The sequence below is a fragment of the Carassius carassius genome, chromosome 1 (assembly GCF_963082965.1).
Source record: "Carassius carassius chromosome 1, fCarCar2.1, whole genome shotgun sequence".
Taxonomy (NCBI): Eukaryota; Metazoa; Chordata; class Actinopteri; order Cypriniformes; family Cyprinidae; genus Carassius; species Carassius carassius.
In genome coordinates, this window is record NC_081755.1 from 42,140,721 (window position 1) to 42,154,020 (window position 13,300).

At 35.0% G+C, this 13,300-nt stretch overlaps 1 protein-coding gene and 2 long non-coding RNA genes across 4 annotated transcripts in view; all 3 read right to left on the reverse strand.

Annotated features, from left to right (window-relative positions):
- Nucleotides 1-344: 344 nt before the first annotated feature.
- LOC132123805 (uncharacterized) lies at nt 345-2,109 on the reverse strand. Its single transcript, XR_009426690.1, has 3 exons — nt 1,474-2,109; nt 687-752; nt 345-554 (listed from the first exon to the last, which is right to left on the reverse strand). It is a non-coding gene; the product is annotated as an uncharacterized LOC132123805 (long non-coding RNA).
- A 147-nt stretch (nt 2,110-2,256) lies between these two features.
- LOC132123849 (uncharacterized) lies at nt 2,257-5,240 on the reverse strand. Its single transcript, XR_009426696.1, has 3 exons — nt 5,104-5,240; nt 4,976-5,028; nt 2,257-2,364 (listed from the first exon to the last, which is right to left on the reverse strand). It is a non-coding gene; the product is annotated as an uncharacterized LOC132123849 (long non-coding RNA).
- Nucleotides 5,241-6,062: 822 nt separating this feature from the next.
- Nucleotides 6,063-13,300, reverse strand: part of ttyh2l (tweety homolog 2, like) — a 35,402-nt gene continuing 28,164 nt past the window's right edge. The window contains exons 8-15 of one of the 2 annotated variants that reach the window (XM_059559720.1): nt 12,694-12,749; nt 12,022-12,114; nt 11,843-11,935; nt 10,722-10,864; nt 10,460-10,636; nt 10,259-10,337; nt 8,703-8,727; nt 6,063-7,197 (exon numbers count right to left, since the gene is read on the reverse strand). In XM_059559720.1, coding sequence (XP_059415703.1) covers nt 7,157-7,197; nt 8,703-8,727; nt 10,259-10,337; nt 10,460-10,636; nt 10,722-10,864; nt 11,843-11,935; nt 12,022-12,114; nt 12,694-12,749 — 707 coding nt within the window. In that variant the 3' untranslated portion in view covers nt 6,063-7,156. The remainder of the gene's footprint in view (nt 7,198-8,702; nt 8,728-10,258; nt 10,338-10,459; nt 10,637-10,721; nt 10,865-11,842; nt 11,936-12,021; nt 12,115-12,693; nt 12,750-13,300) is intronic. The other variant, XM_059559711.1, reaches the window with a different exon arrangement.

The following is a 13,300-nucleotide window of genomic DNA, read 5'->3' on the forward strand; positions in this document are numbered from 1 at the left end:
GAGTAGGTTTGAAACATGTGGGAACAACAGCCTGACTCAGTGAGATGTTGAAAATGTCTGTGAAGACATCAGTGAGTTCTGCTGCACAGTCTCTCAGTACACGGCCAGGGATGTTGTCAGGACCCGGAGCTTTGCGTGCACTGATCTTGCTGAAGGATCTCCTCACGCTGTCTGGGGTCAGCGTCATCACCTGGTCACCGGAGGAGGTGGAGTCTTCTGTGCAGTGGGGCTGTTTTGTTTCTCAAAGCGAGCGAAGAAGGTGTTCAGCTCGTTCAGCAGAGAGATGTTGCTGTCACAGGTCCGTGGTGGGGGCTTGTAGTCCGTAATGGTCTGTATCCCCTGCCACAGGTTCCTAGTGTCTCTGCTGTCACTGAATTGATGGGCTATCCTCCTGGAGTGCTGTCTCTTAGCCTCTCTGATGCCGCGGGATAGGTTGGCCCTGGCTGTTCTCAGGCCTACCTCATCTCCAGCTCTGAAGGCAGCGCTCCGCATCTTCAGGAGTCTGTAGAAAGAGCAATATGGCCAATGGTGTGTTTCCCAAAAGCATTGTAACCCTAAGTAGATAAATATATTTTTAAATGTAATTTGATGCTGATTTTTCATCATTATGTAATGCAATGACTTTTATACATTTCAAAGTTAGCATTCCTCTGAATGTTAAGTGGACTGAGTTAGACTCTCAATACTTTCTGATACTCAATGTTCTCCTGCGTCTCCTCCAGTATTCTCTCCACCTCCTCAATAGACATGACCTGATGAATAAACAAAGATCAAAACATTTCTCAAGCCAAATTCTCACAACAGTCCAATAAATTTATTTTTATATATTCATAACGTTGCTGACCCTTCGCTAACCTCCAACTCCATTTGGTTACTGTTGCTCACTAAGACAAGCCCTACAGACCGTCCCACAGAAATGAATCAGTGAACAGGTTTCAGTGAAACGTGCTCATATAAAACTGTGGAAATGGGAAAGATGTTACTGTTATATGGGCTGGAACTGTTTTTAATGTTCCTACAACATATGACACTGTGAATGTTAGTGTTCTTACTATGTATATTATTTGGAAATCAAATGCACAGATCTTTCAAACACCTTATATTAAAAAAGCAGTAAAAGCTTGTCTGATAATGTATAGTTGGAATTTGAAGGTGGGATTTAGAGAAGGGGCAGGGGATTTCGAGGGGTTCTGGAGATACCAAGACAAAGACGGGTCTGCTGCTGTAATCTAAGAGTTTTATGTTTAAGCCTTTAATCCTACAACAATGTCCAACAGTTCCCAAAACATGCTGCTACTAACTAAACCGCCCACCGCACGACACCAAACAGACCATATGAATCATCTTGGCTCCTAATAACAGCATTTAACACCACTGATAATTGATTAATAAACTGTTGCAGGTGCATACACTTGTTACAATACAGCAAATCTGTGATTTGAACTAGTTTCTGTCTACAGTCTATAGACTTACCTCGTGCATTTGCTTGAGACAGTCATTTCCAGCCTTTCAACCCTCAATGACCTTTATTTCAATCTGAGCAGATTCAATATCTTGAACATGAATGAGTCATAATCAAAATATAATTTATATTGCTTGTGCTTTTTGTAATACCACAATATGATTAAACAAATCAACAAACAGTAAGTTTCTTTAGTGTCACATAATACTTTATATTTTTCTAATGTGCTGATTTGGTGCTCAATTATTAATAATGGTCCTTATCTCATCAGTGTTGTTTTTGCTGCTTAATATTTTTGTGTGGAAATCGTGATACTTTTTTTCCAGATTGTTTGATACAGTAACATTATAAACATGTTTATGGACAATTTAATGAATCCTTGATTAATAAAATATTATCGTTATTATTTATTTGAATGGTTTCTTACCCCAAACGACTGAATGGTTGTGTATCACAATGTTTTTTAACATTAATAATAATAATAATAATAATAATAATAATAATACGTGTTTCTTGGCCATTAGATTAGCATATTAGAATAATTTCTGAAGGATCATGTGACACTGAAAACTTGGGTAATGTTACTGAAAATCCAGCTTTGTCATCACATAAATAAATTACATTTGAAATTATTCTCAAAAATAAATTCTAATTTTACTATATTTTTGACCAAATAAATGCAGTTTAAGAGTATAGGTAAGCATTAGAGTCTCCTACACCAATAAATCGAATTATTGCAAACTATGTATAGTAGTGTGTATCATTTAATACCTTTAAATAAAACCAAATCATATCATCTAAACCCACCATGTGCTCCAGGTTGACTGATGGATATCTGGATATCGTTCTTGTCTAGCAGCTGATCTTGGTAGCATTTCTTTTTGAGCAGCAGAAGAGCTGGTCTGTGAAATGCATGAATCACATGTGTTAATGAATCTGTTAAACCGAAAGCACTTTTTCCATCTACGATGCAGATGGCACCACGTCAGCACAATAAAGGCACTGTGCACTGCATGATGGCTGATTCTGGGTGACAGCTATCATGAATGTTAGCGTTGCATAATGAGTGCACTTGTATCGGTGTAATCTGAAATGTCTTACTCCTTTTTGCCATCCTTCAGGGGCTGTTTGGCCAGATGTCTCTCTTTCTCCAGCTGTAATGCAATTTTCTTCTGATATTGTTTCAGTTTATCTCTCTGCTGCTTCAGCTGCTGTGATCCAGTGACAGGAAGCAATGCAGAAACATGACAGTTCACTTATGGAAACACTTCTTATTCATAAAAGCGTCAGTTCTTGACTAAGATGAACAAACAGCTGTCAAAACATGATATCACAGTCCAGACATGGATCTCCTGAAACCCTGTTCCTGTGTTCTGATAAGTAAGACAGCAGACTCCGCTCAAAGAGACAGAATAGTCTATTCTGTGTGAATTGAACACCCCCCCCCCCCATTGTGCAACAATATTCGAAGACCCCCCCCCCCCCACCATAAGATACTTCTACAGTTTTTTTTCTGTCATTTTGTCAATGACAGAAATGGAGTATAAACATATTAAATTAACCACAGATCATTTTGTGATTCCAGAATGGTTCTTCAGTCAAAACAATAGTTATTAAACAGGGGATTTCATCTTGATTTTGTGTTTAAGTGTTTTTATTTAATTTAGAGTTAAATTACTATTACAGTAAATAATTTGTTTACTGCTGTTTATATATATATATATATATATATATATATATATATATATATATATATGTGTTTTGTTTCATCTTGATTTCGATTTTTTTACGTTGTAATTTAATTTAGTTAACTTACTATTACTGCAAATTATGTATTTATTGTAAAGGTATTTACTGTAGATGATGCATTTTTTGTAATATTTATAAATAAGCTTTCCATAGATGTATGGTTTGTTAAGATAGGACAACATTTGGCTGAGATACAACTATCTGAAAATCTGGAATCTGAGGGTGCAAAAGAAAATCAAAATACTGAGAAAATCGCCTTTGAAGTTGTCCAAATGAATTCCTAGAAATGTATATCACTAATCAAAAATTAAGTTTTGATATATTTACGGTAGGAAATTTACTAAATATCTTCATGGAACATGATCTTTACTTAATATCCTAATGATTTGTGGGCATAAAAGAAACAATAAATAATGTTGACCGATACAATGAATGTTTGGCTATTGCTACAAATATACCACAGCGACTTAAGACTGGTTTTGTGCTCCAGGGTCACAAATTACTATTACTGTAAATAATTTAATTAAGGTAAGCTTTTTATAGGAAATATTTTAGTATTTTGTTTCATCTAGATTTCTTTTTAATTTTTTTTTTTTTTAGCATTTTAATTTAGAGAATTTATTAGACATGATATACACTGTAAAAGAAATTATCAGATAATTTATTAGACATTATATATAGGCCTACTGTAAAAAACCTTTAAAATACTTATTTCATTATTTTATATTTTATTTAGATTTTCTTGCATTTTATTTTAACTAAATTACTTCCATATTAGTATAGGATATTATACATCATATCTAATCAGGCGTTTAATAAGGCTACTAAATTAGTTAATCACTAATTCCTAATTCGATCCCCAGGTAAACTTGTTGAGGCCTGTTTAAGAACCATTGGTCTAGCAGCGGTTCTCAATTCCAGTCCTCGTGACCCCCAGCTCTACATATTTTGCACATCTCTCTGTTAACATGCCTGATTCGATAATCAGCTCATTAGAAGTGAGCTCCGTGGATGAACCGTGTACACATTGACACAGTCCCTACACAGTGTTCATTGCTCCCTACTCCTTTACCAGGGGAAATCTGTTGATGTTTACCTCACTGTGATTTGTGCTGCGCAACGTCTTCATATATGGACAAGTGTGACATCATATACCATATTCACGTCTCTCACACTTCAATGCACTTTGAACGGAACATAATACAGTGTGGAGGAGTTCATTAATAAATTAATACAGTTAATTTCTGTTCAAAATATAATGTAATGTGCTTGCAAAATATAGTTCTCTGTGCTCAAAACTAACAATTACTCGCTCAGGATTGAGGCACACATATATATAGTATACCCTGTGATGTCCACTTCGCAGGGCACTTACGATCGAACAAACATCTGAAGCCATAAGAGAAACAAACAAAACGTGCAGAGCAGGGGGCGCAAGGATGGAATATAATGTTGTTTTTCGAATTATCATATGGGTTCTCTTTATGCTATCATTGTTATTATACTTTACTGTACATTATCTTTACATATTCTTCTCAGTTCTGTTGTATTCTGCTGTCGTGTTCTACACTGGTTTCTATTCTGTGGTGTGTAAAGTAGGACAGCTGATCTAATCTGTTCGTCAGTATGGCTGAATTGATTTCAGACGCAGTATGTTGCTCCATATTCATACACGTGTATGTTAATGACACAAACCCAACACACGTGTGTGTGTGTGTGTGTGTATGAGGGAGAGATGCTCATTGATTGATTGAGTCTTCTTACCAACATCGGCCTGTCCTGATCTGTCTGTCACTCGACTGGTGACTCGTCCCTGTCTGCCGAAAACATTTCCCATTGTGAATAAACCACATTTCCACCTTACTGCTAATATCACATCTCATATACCATACCAGCTGCTCTTTACTTTATGACACAGAGAAAAGATGTGTTCCACTATGTCAAGATTAGAGCGCAGGATGGCGTGTTTTCCTCAGCGTCTGTAGATGAAGCTGATGCAGTGAGAATGCAGTCATAATGTCACTGTTTGCCGCCGCCTGGCGTTCTTTATGTGCACGTGTCTAAAAAACATTACCTGCTTCCAAATGAACTGACATCTTCACACAAACAGAACACAGGAAAAACAGCACACGTCCATCTGTAAGATGTCTGTTAAAGATTGCTTGATCTGAATATTTAGTTTTAGCAATTCCAATTGCTTAAAAATATAATAGTACATCTCTCTTTGAAAAGCTGGATGATTTGATGTATCAAGGCATGTGCCATAGTTAAATTTTTCTTCATATTTATTTTTAATTATTATTTGATAAAAATTAAGTATGTGCATTAGCAATAGTGCTGCACACTTTGGAGCCCAACACTAATTATTGATTTATCAATATTATTATTATTATTATTATTATTTAACACTTTTGACATCTATAAAATATAATTTGGTTAAAATAATGTTTCTTTTTTTCTTCTTCACACCGAACATGTTCACACAGCAAGAACTGAAAATAGAAATTACTGTTACGGAAGATTGTTTTAGCCATTGGATAAAAAAAGCTAATTTTAAAATTTTCTCTTACAATTCTGAGTTTATATCTCACAATGAAATTGCCTTTTGAAGTCTGAGAATTGCAAGATATGAATGCAGAATTGTGGGAAAAGTCTGATTTGCAATATAAAAAGTTGCAATTACAGTGTTTACTTAAAAATCCAGTACTCGCAATTCAGAGAAAAAAAAATCGAAATGCGATTTATAAACTCACAATTTAAAGAAAAAAGACAGAATTGCGACTTTTTTGAATTCCACAATAGAAGCAGCCTTCCATTACAGCACAAATTAAGAATAATAAAACGTAACCTCCAGTAAAAATTATTTATTGAATCAAATGTCACAAAAACGTATTACATTAACAATAATAATAATAAAAAAAAAACAGCACTTTTGAAATGTTATGACAAATAAAGATGATAATAGTGGTAGAATTCAACATGTATAATCTGATCTAATTTGATTCTTTTTCATTCACTGGGATAATAAACAGCTGCCTGTCCGAACAGCTGCACCGTGAACCTCAATAACAATCATTTCTTTAGAAATGGCCAGGTCTATGCAGTACGTCAGTGGAAACACACAAAAGCGCTTAAACTAGAAAAATAGGCTTTGTCAGCTTTGATCTAGTTTGAATAAACAGACAAAGATACTTTAAGAAGCTTGAACCAAACAAACAACTAATCTGTCTGTTATTTCCAAATGGTTCATCCCCGGATCTGCCATTGCAGAATATGATTCATATTTATCTTTGTTCTATGCCGTGAGGCTCATAAATGTAGTCTGAAATGAATAGCAGACATATTTGTCTACAGACATTTATATTTAAAGAGAGGCACCAACAAAACACCTTGTTCCTCATGCAAAACATGTTCATCACAGCAGACCATCACAGAAGCCCGTTCAATTGATCATTTCTCTCATTCTGGATCATTTGGTGTCTATTTAACCAGTACAAAAGTCAGTGTATATTAATTAAAGGCTCATAATCAAGCTCAAGGCCTTTGTGTGGTAAAATGAAACCATTATTTTTACTTTAGCCATTAATCACCATTTATATGCCCGAAGCTGAAGTGCTAATCAAAACCTGAATCTCGAACACCAGGCTTATCCAGTCTGCTGCTATCACAGAAAACAATTTATTAATGATCTGGCGAGCCCCTGAGGAGAATAAGTGAATATTTTTACATGATCAGAGCTCACCCATAAACCTCTGAGGTATCCTTTGCCTCTCTAGATGAGACTCGGATAGCATGCTGTCTTTGAGAAGTCCCTTTGATGCATTAAATATTTGTACTTTAACATCCACAGGTGTCCTCCTTTGAGATGAGACGAGAGACCTCTTGAGGACGAGGAACCAGGAGAGCTAAATCTGGAAGTCTGTGCCGAAGTGTCTGATTTGGGCATCAGTCATAGACAGGTAGGTGGTCTTCATGCTGGGCGAATACTGCGGTTGTTAAAGAAAGGATGAAGAAACAGCTGTTAAAGATGTTTGTTATTAGATACGAGCATGTGTGAAAAACAGTCAAAAGACCCTCAAGCCCCGTTCACAAACACATACAGAAATCTGCACAGAGAAAAAAACACTCATTTTCAATGAGAGTTGATGTTTTGATGTGAAATAAGGTGGAGCGATAATTTTTTATGCGGTGTGGGCATGGCCAGTGCCTTTATGCAAATGAGAAACGATATAATCACTACTAGTGTAACACCTAAACTTTCTGTCAGACACTTTACAAGTTTCTCAACTTTACAAATATATATATATATATATATATATATATATATATATATATATATATATGTGTGTGTGTGTGTGTGTGTGTATATATATATATATATATATATATATATATATATTAGATTAGATTCAACTTTATTGTCATTATGTAGAGTATAAGTACTGTACAGAGCTAATGAAATGCAGTTAGCGTCTAACCAGAAGTGCAAGAATATAGTGTTTTATATACATAAAAGTGCAGAGTAAGTAAAGCTATAGTATAGTAAAGCTCAGTAAGATTTTTGTTTTTAAACAAGTATCTTATGCTTATCAAGGCTGCATTTATTTAATCATACACTGTAAACAGAAAAAAATATAATAAATATGCAGAATATACTTTAACGTATAATTGATTTCAGATGCAAAGCTGAATTTTCAGCATCTACTCCAATCTTCAGTGTCACATGACCCTTAAAATCATTCTAATATGCTGATTTAATATCAATGTTGGAAACGTTATCATCAATTAAAATTCAATTAAATTATCTTTTTTTTTTTTTTTTTGGAACCTGATACTTTTTCAGGATTCTGTGATGATTAAAACGTTTAAAAGTATTAATTTAAAATAGAAATATATTCTAAGAAGTATTTTAATAACAACTTTTTATCAACTTTAGACATCCTTGCTGAATAAAAGTATTGATTTCTTAAAAAAAACTGACCCCAAACTTTTGAACTGCAGTGTATATGGATTTCTATATATGCATATATAAAAATGTATAAATGTATGGGTATATAGACACACACACACACACACACACACCTTTCTATATGCAAAGAGTTTTGAACATGAAAATAATAACTTGCCAGGAGCACTTGCAAGCACTGTGGGTGTGGGCAAGATGGAGGAGTTACTATGAGCAATTTCACTGCTTTATGTCACAAGTTTCTTCTCATCTACTGGAAAAATAATAATAATAAATAATAATAATAAAGTAATGTGTGGAAATCTCCAGAAATGAAATCACTGTATGTGTGAACAGGACTTCAAGTTAGGAAAAAGGTGAGTTGGAAAACACTGATGAACACAACAGCTGGAAAACTGCTCAGTGCTCTTACATTTTAAAGGGATGTACAGAATGTTTATGAAGTGGGTGATGATATCCCCAAAGGAAGGAAACGTGGACAAAGAGGACAAAGGCATGTTGAGGGGGGGACAGGGGCGCACTTACTGTTTCTAAATGTCTGAGGATATAACTTCACATGTGATAAAAGACAGGAAAAGAACTCAATTAGCTGTGAAATATCATTGTGTGAATACAGAGTCTTGACAGTTAAAAATGAAGCTGGGAATCGGTTCATTAGCCAGAAGACTGTCCTGTGATGGGTTTTACGCCTCCTGCAATGCTTCAACCAACACGACTCACTAGATGATCCTCTCAATTATACCCTTTCACTTATGATTCATCTTACAGCTCACAATCTGCACAAACCTGATGGACAATTTGGCTTCGAATTAAATCAAAAGAGGGCTGTTTTTAATTAATTTTCATTAATAATTTAGTATTAATAATTAATAGCAATTTCTCCTTTTTCCCTTTATAACTGAAAGGATATATATATATATATATATATATATATATATATATATATATATATATATATATATATATATATATATATATATATATAAAGGAAACATCAGGGGGCAGTAATGCTCCATGTCTGCTTTCAGCTTCAGTTCTCATGCTCTCCAAAACCACAATCACACAAAGCAACCTTAGACACAGGTTACATTCATGAAATCATACTGGGTCTAATATAACATTCACCATAATTCTATACACTATACCTTTCAAAGTTTTGGGGTTGGTAAGATTGGTAAGGTTTTTGAAAGAATTATGCTCAGCAAGGCTGCATTTATTTGATGAAAAATCCAATAAAAACAGAAAATTGTGAGATATTATTACACTCTTAAAAATTATTTTACAATTTGCATATATTTTATAATGTCATTTATTCCTGTGATGAAAACTGTATTTTTTTGTGAATAAAAATGTACAAAAAGATCATATATATATATATATATATATATATATATATATATATATATATATAGTTTCCACAGAACTGATAAGTATATATATATATATATATATATATATATATATATATATATATATATATATATATAGCATTATAGATGTATTTACTGTTCAATTTAATAGATGCTTGCTGAATAAAGTTTTAATTTCTGCTTCTTTTAAATCTTACTGACCCAAAACTTTTGAATAGTTGAGTGTACGTGGTAACTGAAAGAATAACTGGCCAAAAATGAAATAGCTCTATGGTCTCCAGAAGAAAACAAGTCATACAGGTTTGTAACAGAGCTAAAAATTCGCAACTACCTAAATATATGATACACATCATAATTTATTACATTACAAGTATTGGATTGCAATTTTAACTTTGCTTTATTTTTTGTCAAGAAAGACTCGGTATGGAGTTGAGAATTTTTTACCAGTTTAAACCAGTTTATACTCAATTAGATGACCTACCTCTTCATAGATTTTAAGAGAATTTACATACAAAATAAATAAATTAAATATTAATATTATGATTTATTATTGTATCAGCAGAGCCCTATTGTGGAATGGCATAATGGTTGGATATACATCATTTAAATTTTGCAGCACATTAACAGACCAATGGTTGGTTATATAGAAACCATCAAATATACAAAAATTGAATAAAACTGTCAGTAAATGGAAGATTGAAATTAAAATACCGATGGTGGTGGTGAACCGCTCCCAATCAACGGGACGTTTTCATAGCGTGGACTCCTTTCAAATAGCATGGACTGGTTCCTGCAGGAGAGGAAGAAAGATAAGTGTGTCAAGCATGAGAGTAAACACCAGCTCTCTCTCTCTCACACACACACACACACACACACACACACACACACACACACACACTCACACACACTCACATGTACTCTGGTGTGCTGGACGTGGCTGGCAGTGGAGGATGCAGACTCGTCTGGCTGCCCATGCTGCTGCTGTAGCTGCAGAAACTGTGAACTTGAGCTCGGCTGGGGTTATATGGCGTGATGCGTCTTGAAGGGTTAAAGGGGTCTTCCTCATCGATATCATCATAATCCCTGTCCCTGAGGGCAACCAATCACACGTCAGCCACACAGATGGTCTCAGGTGCCATGCTCTACAATGACACGGCAGGAAGGTGGATGGTACCTGATTGTGATAAGGGTCCAGGCTCGTGGGACGGCACACAGCAGCGCACAAAAGGCACAGGCTGCCAGCAGAGAGAACAGGCACAGATACAGGAGCCCCTCCACACCGTCATAGCAAACGCCCAGCAGAGCCTCCAGATAGTCCTGCAGGACCAGAGCGCTGATAGATCAACACAGGACCTAACCATGTTTCTTATTTGATTTTAAGTAGTTTGAGATCATTTATTATTATTCATTAGAGGAAAAAAAACTGCTTCACTGTGTGTTAACATTTGAAAAACTTTTGTTTGCAAAATTGAATTTAAGCAGTGCAACCGACATGCAGAAAAATATAGACCTCTATAGCAAGGTCACTCAGTGTCAACAATCAATATCAACTCAATCGCAAAATAATAATATGGTTTACCTTTTCGAAGATAATAATTACGATTGCTTGTGTTAAAGATGTTAAGGAAAATGTTGTTACTTTATACTCGATGGTTACACCACATGACATTTTTACAGACATTAAATTTAATATTTGGTTGGAAATGGTAAAAAAAAAAAAAAAGTTTTTCACAACCACATGAAATGAACAAATGAACAAATACAAACAGTAAAAATATTTGAAAAAGTTTTGTTCGCAAAATCTAAGTCAAATGTTGCATCCAACATAAAAGCAGAGAAAAAATCCCCTAGGGCCAAGGTCATCAGAAATCTCTTCAATAGATAATTCAACCTTTTTAATGAAAAAACAAGGTTAATTCAGGTTATAAAATGTCATGTGGTGCAACTCCCCCACAGATATTATGTATGAATTAGAAATATGATATTTGTATATTAAATAAATAAGTGAACAAAAAACTATTTATAAAAAAAAAATAATTGTGAACTGTGACATGAATTGAAGGTGTAAAGAACTTTTTTTTGATGGTCACACTACATGACATTTTTAGAGACATTACATTTTGAAATGTTGAAAATGGCATAAAAAAAAAAAAAAAAAGAATCCTCCTGTTCTTTTTTCATGAACACTATTATATGTCAATGCGGGCAGTTTTGGGTAAAAACAATAGATAGAAGTCTGACTATTTAACCCTGACAAACTGTTAAAATACACTTTGAAGTAGAAAGGTGACTCACTTTATGCAGACTACGGCAGTCCAGCAAGGCGGTCAGTTGGGTCAAACTGAACTCTGAAGAGTTCAAGATCCGCTGAATTCCTAGAAGATCTTTCTAAAATGATTCAAATTGGAAAATGGATGTTTGGAAAAAAGGACGTACAGAATGTGAAGTAGAACCCACTTTGACAGTGCTCTCACCTCTGCGGTGGGAAACACAGCGACAGAAAACTGCAGCAAACCTTGCACCTGTATCTGCATGGTGGTCAGAGACCTCTGGAAGATGGTCAAAGACTGCAAAACAAAAAAACAAACATGTGACCTAAAGCAGTCGATCCACTGAACTAAACAATTTCTACATAGACATGCTATAGGTTCTGCCTTATGTTAATGCAATGACTAGTAAAAGGTCATTAATCCATGCTGAGGATATGTATTTACATCTGGATTAACGGTTATTAAGGTTTTAAATTTGGTTAATGGTTCCATCTGTCTTATACATCTGCTTTATGACATTCCTCCAGAACATTTACTTTTATAGATCCTCCAAAACAGCAGCTTAACCAGCAGAGAATACAGTCTAAATCAGTGGAAAAGCTTTCACAAGATTCCCACAGGCAATGCGAGAGAGCCAGACAAATCTAATTATCCCAAAACTACAGACAAAAGAGACCCCCTTTGATCAAAGTTTATTTTCATATCGCCTATTCATAATTTAATTAGCCACGGCGTTTTTTTTACAGAAACATTATAATGGCTTTAACATGGGTATTTGCCTCAATTAGGAGTCAAATGAATCTGTAAACTCTGTTAATTGCTTGTGTCAGGAGTTCAGGGAGGAATTGAATGCTGACGTGCCGGGGAATCGTTTACCTGCTGGAACGGATTGGGAAGACTCTGGCTGCAGTATAGGTAATAGTGCACTATATCTGCAGAGGACACAGAAACAAAGTGAAGATTCAATTGCTTACAGTCTGTGCCATTAAATGAAACTGAACCATCATTAACCATTAGCATATTAATGGAAGAAGCGTAATCACTCTTAGGCCTCAGTTTCAACTATGGATCCTCTGCAGTGAATGGGTGCCGTCAGAATGAGAGTCCAAACAGCTGATAAAAACATCACAATAATCCACAAGTAATCCACATGGTTTAAAGTTAAAAGGCGTTAATAATGGATTCGTTTCTTACAAACAAACAGCTTTACAATTCACAAGATAATTTATGGATTGGAGTGGTGTGGATTACTTGTGGATTATTGTGATGTTTTTTATCAGCTGCTTGGACTCTCATTCTGACGGCACCCATTCACTGCAGAGGATACATTGGTGAGCAAGTGACGTGATGCAAAATTTCACTAATCTGTTCCGAACTTGTCTACATCTTTGACGACCCGAGAGTGAGTACATTTTACAAGTACAGGTTTTCATTTTTGGGTAAACTATTCCCTTAACATGTGACCGCCCACATATCAGCTATT